At 32.3% G+C, this 18,531-nt stretch overlaps 1 protein-coding gene across 1 annotated transcript in view; it reads right to left on the minus strand.

Moving 5' to 3' along the window:
• Positions 1-635: 635 nt before the first annotated feature.
• The window catches only part of LOC124355570, a 608,556-nt gene continuing 590,660 nt past the window's right edge, over positions 636-18,531 (minus strand). The window contains exons 2-3 of the mRNA XM_046806733.1: positions 17,054-17,132; positions 636-751 (exon numbers count right to left, since the gene is read on the minus strand). Of these exons, the coding sequence (XP_046662689.1) occupies positions 636-751; positions 17,054-17,132 (195 nt within the window). The remainder of the gene's footprint in view (positions 752-17,053; positions 17,133-18,531) is intronic.

The following is an 18,531-nucleotide window of genomic DNA, read 5'->3' on the forward strand; positions in this document are numbered from 1 at the left end:
GCATTCCTCAACCATATATAACAACTTGTTTGCAGGCTTTTATATTGTTAAAGTAAGCTACAAGATCATTATTTGTATTAAATATTCATAATTGCATGTATTATTAGAAGTGGACATTGGTAAAGAGACACGTTGAATATATAAGGACATACAGAAGTATTTTACGTTAAAAATCTTATCACGCATATATATAGATCTCAAGCACGTAAATCTCAAGATTTTAAGGCTAAATTTATTCACTGAGTTTTAAAAACCATCCATACACACGTAAAGACACTTACATAAAAAGTAGTTCCACTCACACAACACTTCACTCAACGTTTTGGTGTATTGTTTGTGGGGGTCAATATATTTGACAATATATTTTCAAAAAAATTGTTCATAAGCCCAAGTCAAAATATTATTAAAATACCAAAATGCAACTACCCTCATTTTTCAAAGTGTTTTTATTTTTATTGTTGCTTTAAAAACTTTGAACAAAAAACACGGTTTGGAAGCACTAACATTTTAACTCTCGACATATTTGAAGCAGAAAGACTTGAAATTAAACTATTTATTGAAATTATATAAATTGCCAAAACCATAAATAATAAGTCACAAAATTAACTTTTCACATCTGACAACTGTAATTCCTTTTATTTTTTGCCAATGTCGCCAAGGAAAGGCGAGCTGAGTGATGAGTGATCGCTGAGTGATCCTGACCTTGCAAGTAGTCCGTCAGTCCGGCCAGTGGAGGTGGTTCGGAAGTCATCTTTAAACAGTTGGTCCCCATATTAGGTATTAGAAAGAGCGTCTTAGACCCCATTTTTCCTAATAAAATAATAGGGCTAGAACTTTATTTTATTTTAATTTAATTTAAAACTCACAGGAATCCTAAATTATAATACCCTCAATTTATAATCAATACAATCTTAAATTTAAGCTGGGACTACGTTTCAATCGTTTTATGTCAAAAAAAGTTCAAAAAAAGACCAGAGAGTGGAAAGAACAACAATTTTTGATAAGAATTTAGTGAGGAAAATCTAAATCCGAGGAGAACACATTTTTAAAAATTATAACTTAAATCTAAGTAAAATATGCAAGATCCATCATGTTACTCCTTTTTTTAAGTGTTAGTTTAACTTTTCATACGTCCTTACTTATGGAGTCCTTTATCTAGTTTTAACTGCCCATGTGACAAATAATTCATGCAGTAAAATGTTTTTCAACTAATGGAGATTGTTATAGCTAATTATAATTTTTTGTATGATTTGCTCTATTATCTTAATGGAGATACAATACCCAGAGAACTTGGAACATCAACGGTAGCACAGCTCGCTACTGACCAGACTAATGGTTTGCCAGATGTGTTTGTGAAAGGCAAGAAACATAAAAGTGCTGTTCTTCTAACAATGCCTCGTTACACCAATTATTTCACCCAACAACAACCGCTGGGTAATTTTTCCAACAACCCCTGCATTTCACATGATATGGTTTGTGTACACGCTTGTACGCTATCCGGACTTTGCCCTTGGTTATTGGTTAAGATACATTTGCGTGTCTGTTTAGTAACTAATAGTAATAGTGTAACGTTTAGCTCATAGAGTGTTTCTTACATTTTAGGTTCTTTAGATATAAAAACAATTTCTTTTTTATATCATGCAATAATTACTTTTTTATTATAATTTTTCATTATTAATCTCACTTATGTGTCATTAATTGATTAAATTAATAAGTAAACTTTATCTTAAACAATAAAAGGCAAAAATCACGTTCATCTAGTAATATTTGTATTCGCCATCATACTTTTATCAATATATATTTTCTGCTTTATTTTAATGTACACAAAAGAACATGATTTTCACGTTTGCTATAAAATGAGCTATGAATTATTTATTACTACTCAAACTGCAAGATTGCGTAACAGGATATCAGGATAGAGGAATAAAGAGAAGACAGATGGTAGAACCGTAAATACCATAGCTGTACGTAATACATTTCTGTCTACCTCAGATTCAATACCAAGATCTATCGTACGGAGCGGATAACATTTTATTATAATTAAACTTGCCAATTTACGTGTTTCTCACTTACAGATCCATTCCAACGACGGAATGTCATAATAACTAATAAATTTTACACTACACCATTTCTATGCAAAGTCAGTCATGAATAAATCATAGAGAGTTTATTAAGTTGTTGATATTTTTGTAATTTGTTAAATATTACCAAGCATTTTACAATAATAGTTCTAATTTTTAAATGAAAAGAGGATGCGTATAAATATAAATAAAAATAAATAAGGGGTTTATGCTTAATTTGTAAAATTTCTCTGAAAAATGTATGGTCATATTCAAATTGGCTTTGTTTTAGAAAACAAAACATGGTGCTCTATACTACGTTTTCTGTACTCAATACCTTTTATTGAAACATATTTTATAGTTTTTATCTTTTCATAATACAATTTTTATAGTATTTATTTCATAGGAACTATTTAAAATTAAAATGTGATTTCTGCATTAGTCAGTGACTATTTTATGAGCATTAGGCATCACCGGAAGGGATAGCAAATTTTTATTTATATTTTTCTGTACACAGTATATTTCCACACTTATATAAATCACTAAATGGCGTATATATTTAATTTAGCATATTTTATTTCTGTATATACAAAATCCTGTGGCTGAGCTTTAGCGAGTATTTTTACAATGGTCTTATGAGTAAAGATGGTGATAACAAAAAAATATAATTATAAATAAACTGAGTAAACTCATTAGATGTATGTATATGTGACATAGCCTTACATAAAAGTACGACCTTCAATATATTGTACCTTATAACATGGGTTATACAATTAAAATTTAGAATGCCACTTCGTCGAAGGTCACGTGACACATGTTTTTCTGTACTCCTACCTTAAATAAATAGATGTACAGAGGTATGAATAATAATACAGGTTCCACATTTTGCACCGAAAATCTTTATTTTTAAATAACTTTAAATTTAAATCCTATGCACTTGTCTCTGTGTAACATTATTCAGCCTGTGTTACGCTAGATGTGTTGAGGCGGCAGCGATATTTCGGCTTGACTACGGAGCGGAATTGTGTTAGTCCAAAACCACATATTTTCGGAACACTTACTATACATATATGCCAAAAATTATACCAATAAATTAAAAAGTGAACTGACAAAAACTAATCATTTTTGGATATTTATTTCCTTAATGTTTTTTCATCATTGCCAGTATCACTTCAGAACTTCTTAAATTGCCTTGTGAAAAGCTACCAACATAACCATTTGAAAAATATTCATATCAACACGTATATACCATTTTTAAAATTACAATTAATATTTCCTTAATATAATATTCCTCATAATTGTACAGTTAGTGAAAGATGTAGATTCTTACATGAGTTTACACGTTCCACATCATGGTTTTTTGCACTTAATGTATACCGACATAACCTATAACTATAATATGCCGTGTAGCGTTTTGTAAATAAAAAAGTAATACAATTAAACCTAGGTGTTCGACGTTGAAACAGTTATGAAATGAAACCCAAATGGATGTAATCAACCCCCTGCAATCCAAGCCTTTGTATGTGTACAAGTTTAGTTAGGAGTTGAATGTCCATATCGATGATTAAAATTTCACTCTTTCAAAATCCCAACAGTGTGTGCAGGTTTAAAATTCATTTCCAAGTATTATTATTATATCATCGACATACATTATTATAGGATTATTGTAGTAATATCCAATTAAAAATAGAAAACTTTTAATATTGTTGACCTATTTTCCTAGAATTAAAGAAAGTTGTTGTGAATAGTGTAATATGTATCATACTGCATGTCATAGATATATAAAAATGCAACACCATCACTCACTCGCCCATCACAATTCTTCAATTCCCCGATATCACACAGCGTTGGAATCTGTCACACTTATGAATCAATCAAAAGGTAAAGTGGCATTAGTATCAAAGATTCAAAGGGGTAGGAATAGACTATATAGTAAATCTAATATAACATTTTTACCTTTGATATATGCATGATAGTAGACTACTTACATACTTAATATTTGTTAAAGTGTACAATTAAAAGTATATTTTTATAAATAAATCTTTTAACTTTCATATCTAGACATTTACTTACTCTTTGCTCAACATTAGTAGCAGAAAAGAATGAAATAATGTTAATTAATGGCTATAATATCTAACTGAGGGATCACGGGTTCCAATCCCGAGAAGGTTCCTACATGAACATGAGTAGACATGATATACAGTGACTACAAAACCGGCATATCTGAACGCTGAGCCTTAAAAAAGAAAAAAGGAAAAGAAAAGGGAAATGAAGTAGTTTCTTTGAGCTAAATCTAGTTTGCTCTGAAGACTATATAAGGGTGTTTGAAAAGTATGGGTAAGGCTTAATATTTTAAAAACCATAGGAGATAACATCTGTAAACTTTGCACAGTGTCATATGGCTATGTAAACTATTTGTCCTTGCTATTACCATGACATGCCAACCATGGGGGGACGGCCCTCAGAGGAAAATATGGAAATCTTAAATTGAAGCATGGGTCGAGTGATACCTAATTTGAAAGAGCTCACTTAGTAGAGTTGAATGCCGCAAACCGCATCTCAAAAGGTTTATCCAATCAGAAATGGGGGTTGTTTTAGGTACACATTGTGAAGTACATTATGCGCTGCCATTTCTGACTGGATCGTCGTATTCTGATGCGGTAGGCGGCGTTTCACTCTACTAACCAATGTGTTTTCACTAACTTTTTTAATTAGCAAATTATGTCATAAATTTATAACACAATAAATAAAACTAAAAAACATCGGTATTTATTGTTAAAGAGCCTTTGGGAGAGCCACTAACACAAGAAAATTATTGTCTTTATAACCATCCAGACTGGTAATTATCGGAAGAGAAGACCTCATGGCTGCGTACTTTAGCAGTTCGTTTTATTGATTAAAATATAAGATAAACTGTAATTATTAGAAACTGTATTTTATTACTTTAAAATAATAATAATTAAAAAGTTATAGAACATTTTCTATGACAATTTAGTCTTTGATATCTGCATTTGTACTTACAAACTTAATACTTTTTAAAGTGTACTAACCGTAATTATATTTTCATTACTAAAACTTGTAACTTTATTATTTGAATATTTTCTTATTCTTTGCTCAATATTGGTAGAAGAAAAGGATGAAATAAGAAGTATTCTCCATAGACTAATGGTTAAAATCTCGGCCCTCTAACCGAGGGATCACGGGTTCAAATCCCGGGGAAGTTCCAACTTGAACATGACTAGTCATGATATCCAGTGAACTATGAAACCGGAATATTTAAACGCTAAGGCTTAAAAAAAAGGGAAAAAAGAAAAAAAGAAAGGGAAAAAATGAACTACTTACTTCAAGCTTACTCTAGTATGCTTGCAAGAATACAAACGTAAAACAATTGAAACTCGTGGTTAAATTAATTAACAATATTGTTGTACTGTCATAAACCCATGTCTACACAGAACGATTGATTACTTTGAACAGGCTCGTTCAGACTGTATTATTATATCAAATTATTTTTCTTGTAATACTTACCCGGTTATCGTGAACATTTACGATTTATAATAGTTATTCTCCTATTTGCAGCAAAGATAAATAAAAAATCAGAAATTAGCATAATCGGTACAGAAATGCCTGAGTTATTTTAAATGGTGTAACTAACTCAACTTTGGTTTAAGCATTTAGATTTAGATTAAATAAACTTTCAGTTACGATTTATCACTAAAATTTTTGACAAACTGTCAGACACATTTGATTTTTCGATTCAAATTTAAATATATTTAGCATATATTTAGTTTTTGCATAAACAATAGGCGCTTATCGTTAGCACTGGTTTTTTATGTAATTGAAACAAATACGTAAATCGTACACACGTACATTAACATAATAGGTAACAGCAGATTTTGTTTCTATAGATCATTCCAATTATAATAAAAATGTAGTATCACGCATATCATCTGTAGAACTAATGCATGATTTCATTGTTGTATTGTAAGTTGTAACTTGACAATTTATTATAAATATTTATACTATATTTTTGCTTGTTTAGATCATAAATCGCTAAAGTAAAAGATTTTAATTAAAGCATTCATAAAAGTAGCTAACACATAGTTCGTGAATAAATTATAATATTAATATCCTTAGCATGATTAATCTAGTTTATAGCCGATCCTCCAGGAGTTATTCGCACAGCGTGATTAAAACTCCTGGCTAATGAATGACGTAGAAGCTTTAAGGACTATACACCATTACTACAAGAAAACAAAAATGTCCACGGTTTTATTTAGCACGTTAGATACACTATGTACGTTTATCTTATTTACATATATGTTACAGTACACACACTCTTATATATTTGTGTAGTTCAAGTTTGACATTGAACCGAATATTGTAATTTATCTTCATGTTATTCTAAAATTCAAAGGTAAATACCTTTTGTACTAAAATTGAATCAAACATGGTTAGGATTGTCCACACAGGAACGACGTTAAACATTAATAAAAAATAATTATTGTAGAAGGTTTTTAAATACTTCAGATAAATGTTTATCTCATGTAACGATAAAACTCATTAAATAAACATCTAGATGGGAGGATTTACCTACTGGTAGTTGCATTATTCAAATTCAAATTCAAATTCTTTATTGTGTAGTATGACAATTTTTACAACTATTCGAGAAGTAGTATTCGAGAACTATTTTGGATATGAGCTGTTCAAAAATTATCCAACAAACCTATCATTATTAAAGGATTAAATTCGACTTTTATATCACGTTGTAGCTAGTCAAAATATCAAGTGTAATCTAAGATTAAGATAGAATTACTGCAAGAATGTGTAGAAGTAGAATAGATAAGGAGAAGTAGGCTGACCAGTCTGAATTATTTCTGTGATTACCTAACGAATCCCTAACGGTTCAAGAAAGTTTACAATCTAACCAGGTTCATTTAGCCAAACCACAAAGTCAGTCTTAACTCTGGCCAATTTCTCACTCAAAACACTAGCTGATGTTTATACAGGATGGCAGCTATTTACAACATACATAGACACATAAAAGGGGAAGTATAAAAATCAAATGTTTCTACGATCCGTTTCACTACACAAGGACACATTATGGAACTACTAAATGCACATTATTAATAATTATTTTACCTGCTGGAAAACAAAATATTATATCTGAATAACTATAGCCAAGTGACTTTCAGCAAGTTATAAATAAGCACAAGACAGGCACAATCAATCAGTTTAAATATATAGAAACAATATTTAGAGTCTTCAATAGACTTACATAGGTGCTAAATTTCTTCACTGTATGTCAAAAGGTTTTTAAGACAGCGTGTGGACAAACTTACGTTGATGTACACACAGATATGATATTTTCAAACTGTCCCGTCTGACTAATAATATTTACGGTTATTTAAAAGTAAATGTGCCTATTTTGCGTACCACCGTGCTCGTTGCTTATGTTTGATTGTTTATACCCTCGGTATTCGTATTTCGGTATTATGAATTGCAATCTGTTATAGTAAATGTGAAACTTATACAGTAGAACTTCCCAATTCCTGTCAGCTATATCATAATATTTTTCTTAGTTAATTATTTACATTATATGCCTACACACACACACACACACACACACACACACACACACACACACACACACACACACACACACACACACACACACACACACACACACACACACACACACACACACACACACATAATTTCAATAAACATTGAATCGCAAAAAAGTACTTGCTCCGCCGGGACTCGAACCCGGATCTCTCACTTGCCGGGTGAATGTGCTACCATTACACCACAAAGCCCTCACGTTTTAAGATTCAATTATTTTGTATTTTGATTTTGTATTATATATTTTCATTAAATACATTTTAAAAGTATTATGTACGTGATATTTTGGAATTAAAATATGCCTAAGTGTAATTCATAGGATAAAACAATAGAACACTTGTGAATTTTTCAGTTATTAAATAAAAAGTATATTTAACCATTCCTTGGTAAATAGAGAAGTGATGACGTACATTCTACCATCTGGTGCTCTCAAAGATCACAGGTGCAATTCATAGCAGGTCAGGGTTCATTAGATGTAGCTCCTTTTACTGTTGATATGTGACTCTCTTGTAGCTGTTTCACAATACACTTCTACTCTCTTCAATTAAGTGGACTGCGCTCACGGATGATTATTCAAACATGCTAAATGATGTTAGGTTAAAGTGGTATCATTATAATTAAAAGATTAAGGCTCATTAACAACTTTAAAACCAGTACTAAATAAAGTGTATCCACACACTCATGATATACTTTTAATTGATTATAGATACCCTCTTAGTGATCACAGGTATATGAAAGAGATGTATTTTCAAAGAGTTTTTTACAAAATTTTGCTTTAATTAGTAGAGTTGCCTATTGCTGCCATCCGTGGGTAATGTTTTTACAAGAACAGTCATCACGGCAAAATGGAAAAGAAAACATCAATGTGTTTTATGGCTAGCAAATTTTTGATACTGTGATTTCAGTGCTTCGTGAATATTGTAAAATATTTCATGAAAATCTCTCTGACATGCGCATAATTTATCGGTGGGATAATACATTTAAGGCAACAGACAGCTTATTATAAAAAACGCGGACTGGTGGGCAAAAACAGACATAACGGTCTAAAATATTCAAGACAGTTTTGTAACATGTCCAAAAATATCTGTGGAACGTGGACGTGAGTCGAATATCCCTAAGTATATAGTATACAAAGTGTTGAAGGAAATACTTAAATGTAATAGTTAAAATCCTCAATTATTTCATGCTTTGAAGCCAGATGCCAAATTACAAAGGTATGACTGTACTGTTATTCTGTATGAAAATGGACTGGATCAACCGAATTGTTTTTAGTGATGAGGTTACCTTTCACTTGTCTGGAAAAGTGCATTGTCACATCTTTCGTATATTGAACACTTAAAGCAGCGAATGAGAGCTGCCATTGAATCTGTTATCCCAGAAGTGCTGATCAAAACATGGGAGGAGATCAAAGTTCATTTAAACGTCTGCAGTATGATTCATGGTGCTAATGTTCAGCTCAGATAAACCAAAACAGTAAAACCTTTTAAAGTGCTCTTTAATCCCAAGTTATAATACTTGTGCTGAACATACTTTTGTAAATAAAGTTGTTTAAAATTGTGAGATGGCTTTGTGCACACACTGTAAAATTATACTTTATTTAGTTACTATCTGATAGAAACTTATAGTGGAAGTTTAGTTCACTCGTTTTATTGGCGATTGGTTTCTGATTTTTCTTGAGTAATGCGTAGATTACGTGCATTGTAGGGATGAGCTGTGTTACTAATAAAAATATAGACGTCATAGAATATGAAAATACCACACTGATTGAGGACTTCTAGATTTAATAAAAATACTACATTGATCCATTCAATGAGATCTTTATTTTACGCATCTGATATAAAAACATTCCAGTTGGTATGTTACGTGAACTAATTAGATAGCCCTGCACCTTTGTTTGCAAGCTGTATAAGTAAAGCTATACATTGGAGAGAGCCAATTTCAAGCGATCTAAGGCGTTGGACTTAAAATCTGAGTTAGGGGTAGCGCTGATTCAAATCCTGTTTGTGACTTTAGAACTTTTTATCGGCACCATCAAGCTTTACTGTATTAACTCTCCCGTTATTTTGTTTTGTAAGATCCTCGCACAGTGGTTCATGCGGATGGAAAGAACAAGGCTTATAAAGTTATAGATTCTCCTTAAAAAACCTATTTAAAAATGAGTCGTTTCTGAAGTTTCTTTAAGTGGTAAATAGGACATTGAATAAAATGTTTTTCTATTTCACAATAATTGTTCATAAGCATGCCATGCAGCTTAACATGGCCAACCATTTCTATTTGAAGCCAAACACAGAACAGCTTATGCATATGCTAAATTAGTTCGTAATGTAAAGTTCTAACTGGAAGATAAGATCATCTCGAAAACATGTAAGAAAGGACAATGCCTGTATATATGTTAGAATTCGGCTGTTGAAGTGCTTTTTAAAGCATATTACCAGAGCAATGCGAAAACCTCCAAAATTCTCACCAGATACCGATATTATTTTTATCCAAATAACTTATAAATATAATGATCTTTATTTAATGCCAATTTTTATACTCCGCATGAAAGTCTACACTATTTTATAAGTGCAGTAAGTTTACTACAATTTAGAACAGTAAGCATTACATGCGGTCACTCAGACAAAAGTTCGTAAGCACCATTAAGCTCCAGGGACTTTACTTGGAAGATTGAGCTCGAGCACAAACTTTTCACATTGTCTAACATCGAGATTTCACCACCTCTTGTCCCACTAGCTTTAGATTGTACATCAAGAACGACTTTTCATTTCACTCTTGCATGTGGTATTGCTTAGGAAATTCATAGTCATTTATACATATGATGGTTCTTTAAATTTTGAACTGTCTTAAAAAATATTCGATATCTGAAAAGATTTATCACACATATGTATTCCTGTTTTTTAGATCAATCCAGAGATAGTTAGTTTAAGTACATTAGTTATTTAATAAACATTGTAAACTCATTTATTTTGAAGTTCATTTAACAAAAAATGCTGAATATAGTTATTCATTAGTTATAATTTAGTTAAAATCTGATGATTCTTTAACTAAGAACTAAATATTAAACGATATTCAATATACAGTTTTCCGAGAACCTCCTACTGATCGGTCAACTGATCAACCATTTAGGTGATTTTTAATATTGTTCTTTTGCGTTATTTATTTAAAATACGTGGTAAATGTATTAGTAGCCAAAGTTAAATAACAATTATGTTTTTTTTTAATTATATATTTCTTTAATTTAAGTATTCTTTTTTAATGGAAACTTTCTACCTTTCTAGCAAATCATTTTTATGCAGCAAGAGACACTGGTTTAGCCCAGTAGGTCTACATATTAACATAATTAATGTTTGATTTTTTTTCCACACCATGGTAACTGGTATGATCTGGTTATTATTTTCAATTCTGGACTGGGGATATTTGAATTTGATAACAACCACAAAATTGAAGGATATACTTAAAAGGAGTCAATTGTTATGATAAAGTAGGCCGTTATAAACCTCTCTATCATAATTTAGTGCTTTTTCTTCTGAATCTTAAGTTATTCTTTGTAGCAATAAAAGTCACTAAGGCATATAAAAAGGAAGTAGAAAACGTTTTAAACTCTTGCTGGTCCAGTAAACATTTAAAATAAACACATTTTGTTATTGAAAAAGATTTGATTATTTTTGACACAGCCCCAATTATTATATTAATTCTAAAGTTGTGTTGAAACAGTTGAAATTTTGGCGCTATCATTATCACATATGCTTATTGTGATATAACTATTATTTTCGCATCTAATAGTAAATTTTTCAGCCACGAAAATTAAAATCTGTACAAATATTTATCATTTGATATATTTAACGCTTTTGCTAGCCCTAGCACTTACGTGTAATATTCTTACTATTTTTAAACATTGAATTAAAACAATAATTATAACACTATAGAGTATATTATAGCGTATGTATAGGGTGATTGATGTTCACATAACTTTCCGATTTCAATTATGAGTTGTGGTTTCAGCAGGAAAGTGGCACATGCCAAGCTGCTTGCGAAACAATTGTGTTCCGTGAACGATTCCAGGATTGCGTCATTTCTCGTAATTCTTACCACCAAGGTCATGCGACTTGACGACTTTTAACTTTCATCTTTGGGCCTTTGGGGTTATCTTAAGTCATTGATGTATGACAATAAACCACGAAAGATCAGTGACTTGATGGAGGAATCACTCTTTAATGTGTATTGGACTATGAATTTTGTGTAAGCCATATGAAAATTTTAACTACTATCCTTTTACTAAAGTAAACTCGGCTAATGCCTAGAAGATAGGTCTAAAGACAATTCTGTGCAATTAATGGAAGAAAATAAAATAACTGGACACTGAAATCATGAATTTATGCCAAAGAAAGATAAGAGAATAAAAGTTCACGATCCAAGTCTTATCTCCTTAGCCTCTTATTAAGACACTTGGAAATGGAAGAAAGAACTCCAACTTTTACAACGCGAAATCTCTTGGTCAATTGAATCCCTTAAGCGATCGTTTTCACGGAGCCAGTTTGCAGATAAGATAACGTCATGCCGCCGTAACCAGATAATTCTGCACTGTACATTGTGCACTCCGCACCTCTATCGCTCGCTGTGGAATCAATATTCTGGTTTGCAGCGTCCAGTTTTGCTTCCAACACTTAGAAAGCTTATTGACGTTCGGCTTTTCACTGAACGAACTGACATATCTGCGTTCTGCCCTTGTTTTCCAAAATAGCACAGAGACAAGTGATTGCTATGATAGGCGATCGTTCTCATTTTACTTCTGTAATCAAACTATAATAAAGGCTATAGTTTTTATTTCTAATGCTGGTGACAGAATTAATGTACTGTACATTAAATATCTATATTTTTACATTTTCCTATTAATCTCCGTTAGTTTTCTCCAGCAAATTAGATAGGGGTGACTACTGCAATCTTTAATGAAGTCGTTTTTCTTGCGTAATCTGCCGATCCCAGATGTTGTTGAGCTTTAACCGTGATTTTTAAGCTCTAGAAATTTATTTATTTTTCAACTCGGATTAGGTAAAATGGGCATTTTAATTCCAATGCCTTATTTTAAAACATTGATTTAAAATTGTCGTGTTTAATTTTCAAAGTGGTATGCTTCTCTTTTATATTAACCCTTAAATGCAATGTTTACGGATTACTTTACTTGTTTATTGTTATATTTACAATGTAAGAAATGTCCTATCGGTTAAAATTACAGTAGTAAATAGTTAAGTATTTGGCCATCTCAAATAGTGGCTCTTCTCATTTATTGTTCAAATTTTAATTGTAAAAACTACACAGTAGTAGAACGCCACATCGTCTTCGCTGAGGTTGCATACAGAAATTCAAGGAATTAGCTTAATTTATTTTGGTTACATGTGTTACTATTGTAACCATACCATAAAATAATAATGGCACTATTCAGAGACAATTTTATTGCTTTTAAGAGGTAGAAGGCATTTCCTCCGTTTTAGCCCCTGGCGAAAGTTCCATTTTGAAAAGTGAAGTATAATTTTTTGTGTAACTATGTACCAGATGTTTGTGGACCAAAACGTAAGGATTTATAAAGATATGTCACCTTAAATTGATATATTAAATTAAAACGCTCATTTCATATTTACTATAACAGTAAATAAATTATACATACTAAAGATGTGAAATACTAATTTCGTATAATATATTTGATAAAAAAATATATTTCGATACTTAAATTTCCATGAAAACAAAACAATACAAATTCAGAAATAATGAATATTATTAAAAATAAATTTTGAAATTCAATACTTTCATGACAAAAAGAATTTAAACACTATCCAATATCATATGTAATAACATAATATATATAATAAAAAATTGAAAAATAAATAAGTGCATTACCTTATTAATATGCAAATTCTTCTATAAGTATATACGAGAGCTGATTACTGTTTAAAGGAAGGCAGTATGAAATAGTATCGTACAACCATCCAGTTTTGAGCTATACTCAAAATTTAAGTACTATAGCTTTTTGCAAATTTAATTTAACTAATTAATAAGATATTTGTACATAACAGGCAAGAAAGCGAGTTACTTGAAACTTTGTAGTTTCATTCTACATGTTGAGTTGTTAGTTAAACAATTAGTATGATTAATCTTCACAATATACACTATTTATTAATTGGTTTATTCTTTGGTTATTTCATTGTAAACAAATTTACCCATTGGACGTAAGTAACCATTATCAGTTTTAGACAAACACAAATCAATACTCTTAGTGGACCGATTTTATTTACCATTTAAATAGGAATGTAAAGAGAGTAGAGGTAGAGTTTCAAACCAAATATAAATTCTCTAAGTAAATTCGTTTGTCAATTACCGTGCGTAAAAACAGACAGAGATCAGATTTCTGTCATTAGCAGGTCTTTGGACAGGCAGGAAAGACTCCACTAAGGTTTTGTAGTTAAATCAAAACATTTAAAACAGGTATTTTGTAAGTTGCAAAGTCAATCGTGAAAATAAAGAAACTCCCTCAATATTAGGATGTGTAGAAGTATACTACGCCACCTTTCACGTAACGGGCTTTACTTACGTTACATGAAACTTTTGACGTTTTTCTATCATTTATTAGAACATATGTGTTACTTTACCATAGTTAAAATATCATGTAACTGTTTTCTTACAAATTTATTTATTCTGCGACTGTCTTGTTGACACTACGGTTATCATAAGACAAATGTTAAAATGTTCGCTAACTCTCAGCCAAATCTTAAGGAGTGACATGGATCATCATTGAAATCGATGTTGATAAATAAAGATGAAGTTTCCTACAAAGTTTCAAATTTATACGCCGTTTGTTTACCAGATGCCTAATTACTTCAACAATTTATTCTACTGACTTATGATGCTAACATTTTCAAAAATAAGATTTTGTAAAACTAAAATACACATTATGATTTAGAGAAATAAAAGGGCTGTAAAAATGAATGCATTTATGCGCATTTGAGATAGCATTTTACAGGTTAGTAACTGCTCGAAATACGAGATTCAGGGGTTAAACAATCGTAATATCCAATAGACGAGGGCTGCAGTGCCTCGTGGAGATTACGACCAAATCCGATCTTAATTAGGATTGGTGTTCGCATTCGAGGTAAGCAATATCTCCGATTATATCTCTCTGTATATTGGCTAGCAAGTACCTCTCATGCTTTTCATAATTTTAAACAGTCTAACGTATCTGTGACAAATTATCCAACCATATGAATCACTCAGTTCAATATCATTCAAATAATAAATAACTTTTGTTAGAGAATTAACCAAATAATAATGAGTAACAAAGAATGATTCATATATGGTGAGTTATAGGTATGGATACACTGTGTTTAGTTTTTTTATGGATAAAGATAAAGGGAAAGAACTCGGTCGGGGCACCTTTCTAGGAAGTAGAAGTGAAAGTTTAAGTCACTGTTACAACTTTTATCATTTCCCAAAAATAAGTATTTTTGGGAGCAGTTTCAAATTTTTAAATGTAAAGTTACAGTAGCACTAGTAATTTTAATTACGCAATAACACGGCTAAAACTTATTAGACTGTGTATTTTATATCAGATGTTCAAACTGCTGTCCCAGGACAGTTTGACAATGTCTAAGCCTGTTACAGAACTTAAAACGGCATTTTATTCTATTATTTTACAAAAGAAAACACAATTCTGTAATAATTTTTGTATTTGAACACAAGGCCTTTGAACAAAAATTATTGGAGAATTGTGAGTTTTATTTTGCAAAATAATAGAACATTGATATTTCCAATAAGAAGAGCTCCTCCTCCTTCATTAAAACGGCATGTTGTATGGATTCACGTAGGATTTTTAGAATTTCCGCTACTATTCTGTCCTTAAGGTCATTAATGCACTGGGGTTTAGTTTTATAAACGTTGTTTTTAATGTAACTTCACACAATGTAGTCAAATGGAGATTGATATTTCGACCTTGGTGGCTACTCGATACTTTCTCTTCTGCCTATTCAGCGAATTGGGAAAATATTGTTTAAATACTCGCGGACATGCAGACCATAGTGTGGAGGTGCTACATCCTGTTGGAACCAAACTTTATTACAGTTATTGGTTGCTACTTGGGTAGCTGGATAAACCTGAATTCGTAACATTTCCTGGTATACCTCGGGATTGAGGTTTCTATCAGTAAAAAAAGGGCCTAACAAACTGATCCCTCACAATGTAAAGCTAAGCGTTTAATTTTTCAGGGTGCTGGGTATGTTGCTCTCTCATCCAATGAGAGTTAACATCAGCTCATTAACGAGCATTGTGTCTGTTAACTTTACTGTTTAACATGAAAGTTGTTTCCTGGAAACGTTGTATTGTTTTTTGAACTCCTGATTTAGATACAGGATTTCGATTGGGATAAATGTCATTAAATAAATTCCTTACTTTATCATAAGATCTCACCCAGTCTCTGTACCCTCAATTTATCAGGATCATAATACCTGTTCTCGTAAACACTCCATTTCAAAGGAAAGTATCACAAAAACGCATCTTATGTTTGTTAATTTCAACCAGAAATGATCATGATACTGGATTTCCTCAAAACTAATAAGATAAGAGAGGCCTGCCCTGCAGCATGTAATAACTCTAAAACAGGTTTGAGTTTGTAAGGAAAGTGGGTGAAGTAGTTGTCTATTGAAGTTATTTACCTTCTACATGTGAATGTTCATGTTCATGTTCATGTTTTGCCTCAATCAATGAGCTGCCATTTTTTGTACTGGATTGATTGCTAGAGAGATTGAAAGCTCTAGTTCCACCGTTCTACTTTTTTATCAAGACTTTTCAAATGAATAGTCACTTAATGGGTTTTAACATTTAAAAATCTTGAGCCATACTTTAAAAAATGGACAAAGTTGTAACAGAGACTAAAAAGTTCACTTCTATTTCCTTGAAGGTGTCACGAGGTCCGTCCCTCCATACTTATCCATAAAAAACTAAATAGAATGTATCTATACTTGTATCTCACACTATATAATTCACTTGTGTAGCGGTTTGTATTATAATAAAATCGGAGATAGGTAATTGATTCTTTTCTAATTTATTCATTCTGTATATTAAAACCGTAATGTTATGTCATATTTAAAACATATTTAAAAATAATATTGTTGCATATATGAAAAATTACGTATTATTTAATACATTATTAAACCCTTATTGAACACGTAACAAACTCTGGAAGAAACATTATGAATTGATACCGCAATACTTAAAAGTGCAACCTTAGAGTATCATATCAGAGTAAGTAGAATGTACGACCTGTATAGGATTTAAATACCAGCGAGAAGACACAACTTTGCTGTTAAGAACATAGTAATTTTATTTACCTGAGAGTTCTGTGTACGCGTTGTCTCGGTTATACAGCTCAGGTGGTTCATAGTTCTCATCTTCTTCGTCTGTGTACACCTAGAAAAATTTTAAGTTTTAAAACAGTAAATTAAATTATTTATTTATTTTTTATTATTAAATAAACAAAACATTTTTCAGGACGTTATAAAAATGTGCTTATAAGTCTTTACTACAGTTGACAGTAACGTTTTTGCTTTCACTTTGTATGTACATGGTAGGGTGGGTCAGATAGTGAGACAGTGTGCTCTCGTCTACTTTGACTGTAGGGAGGAACGAGTGCAATGGTTGATACCTGCACAACATCTATTAATATTTCTCAACATAGAGAATAATAAATGCATAACCTCTTTGTGTTCTCGGCGTCTATCAGATCAAGAGGAAAGTACATACACAAAGATTGTGTGCTCCAGACATCTATGTGGCTAGGAGGAAAGTATATCCACAACCTTTGTATGCTCTACACGTCTATTTGGACGGGAGGATAGTACATCCACACTTTGGGTACTCCAGGCGTCTATCTGGTCAGGAGGAAAGTATATCCACAAACTTTTTATATTCTAGACGTCTATCTCATCGGGAGGAAAGTACATACATCCACAGGTTTGTGTGCTCCTGGCGTCTATGTGGCTAGGAGGAAAGTTAATCCACAACCTTTGTATGCTCTAGACGTCTATCTGGTCGGGAGGAAAGTACGACCAGAACGTTTGTGTGCTCCAGGCGTCTACGTGGCTAGGAGGAAAGTATATCAACAACCTTTGTACGCTCTAGACGACTATCTGGTCGGGAGGAAAGTACGACCAGAACGTTTGTGTGCTCCAGGCGTCTACGTGGCTAGGAGGAAAGTATATCAACAACCTTTGTATGCTCTAGACGACTATCTGGTCGGGAGGAAAGTACGTTTAAAACGTTTATGTGCTCCAGGTGTATATCTGGTCAGGAGGAAAGTATATCCACAAACTTTTTATATTCTAGACGTCTATCTCATCGGGAGGAAAGTACATACATCCACACATTTGTGTGCTCCTGGCGTCTATGTGGCTAGGAGGAAAGTACATCAACAACCTTTGTATGCTCTAGACGTCTATCTGGTCGGGAGGAAAGTACGTTTAAAACGTTTATGTGCTCCAGGTGTATATCTGGTCAGGAGGAAGTATATCCACAAACTGAGTCTATTCTAGACGTCTATCTGGACGGGAGGAAAGTACATACATTCACACGTTTGTGTGCTCCAGGCGTCTATGTGGCTAGGAGGAAAGTACATCCAACAACCTTTGTATGCTCTAGACGTCTATCTGGTCGGGAGGAAAGTACGTCTAGAACGTTTATGTGCTCCAGGTGTATATCTGGTCAGGAGGAAGTATATACACAAACTGTGTCTATTCTAGACGTCTATCCGGACGGGAGGAGAGTACATCCACACGTTTGTGTGCTCCAGGCGTCTATGTGGCTAGGAGGA

Source organism: Homalodisca vitripennis, chromosome 2 (genome assembly GCF_021130785.1).
Source record: "Homalodisca vitripennis isolate AUS2020 chromosome 2, UT_GWSS_2.1, whole genome shotgun sequence".
NCBI lineage: Eukaryota > Metazoa > Arthropoda > Insecta > Hemiptera > Cicadellidae > Homalodisca > Homalodisca vitripennis.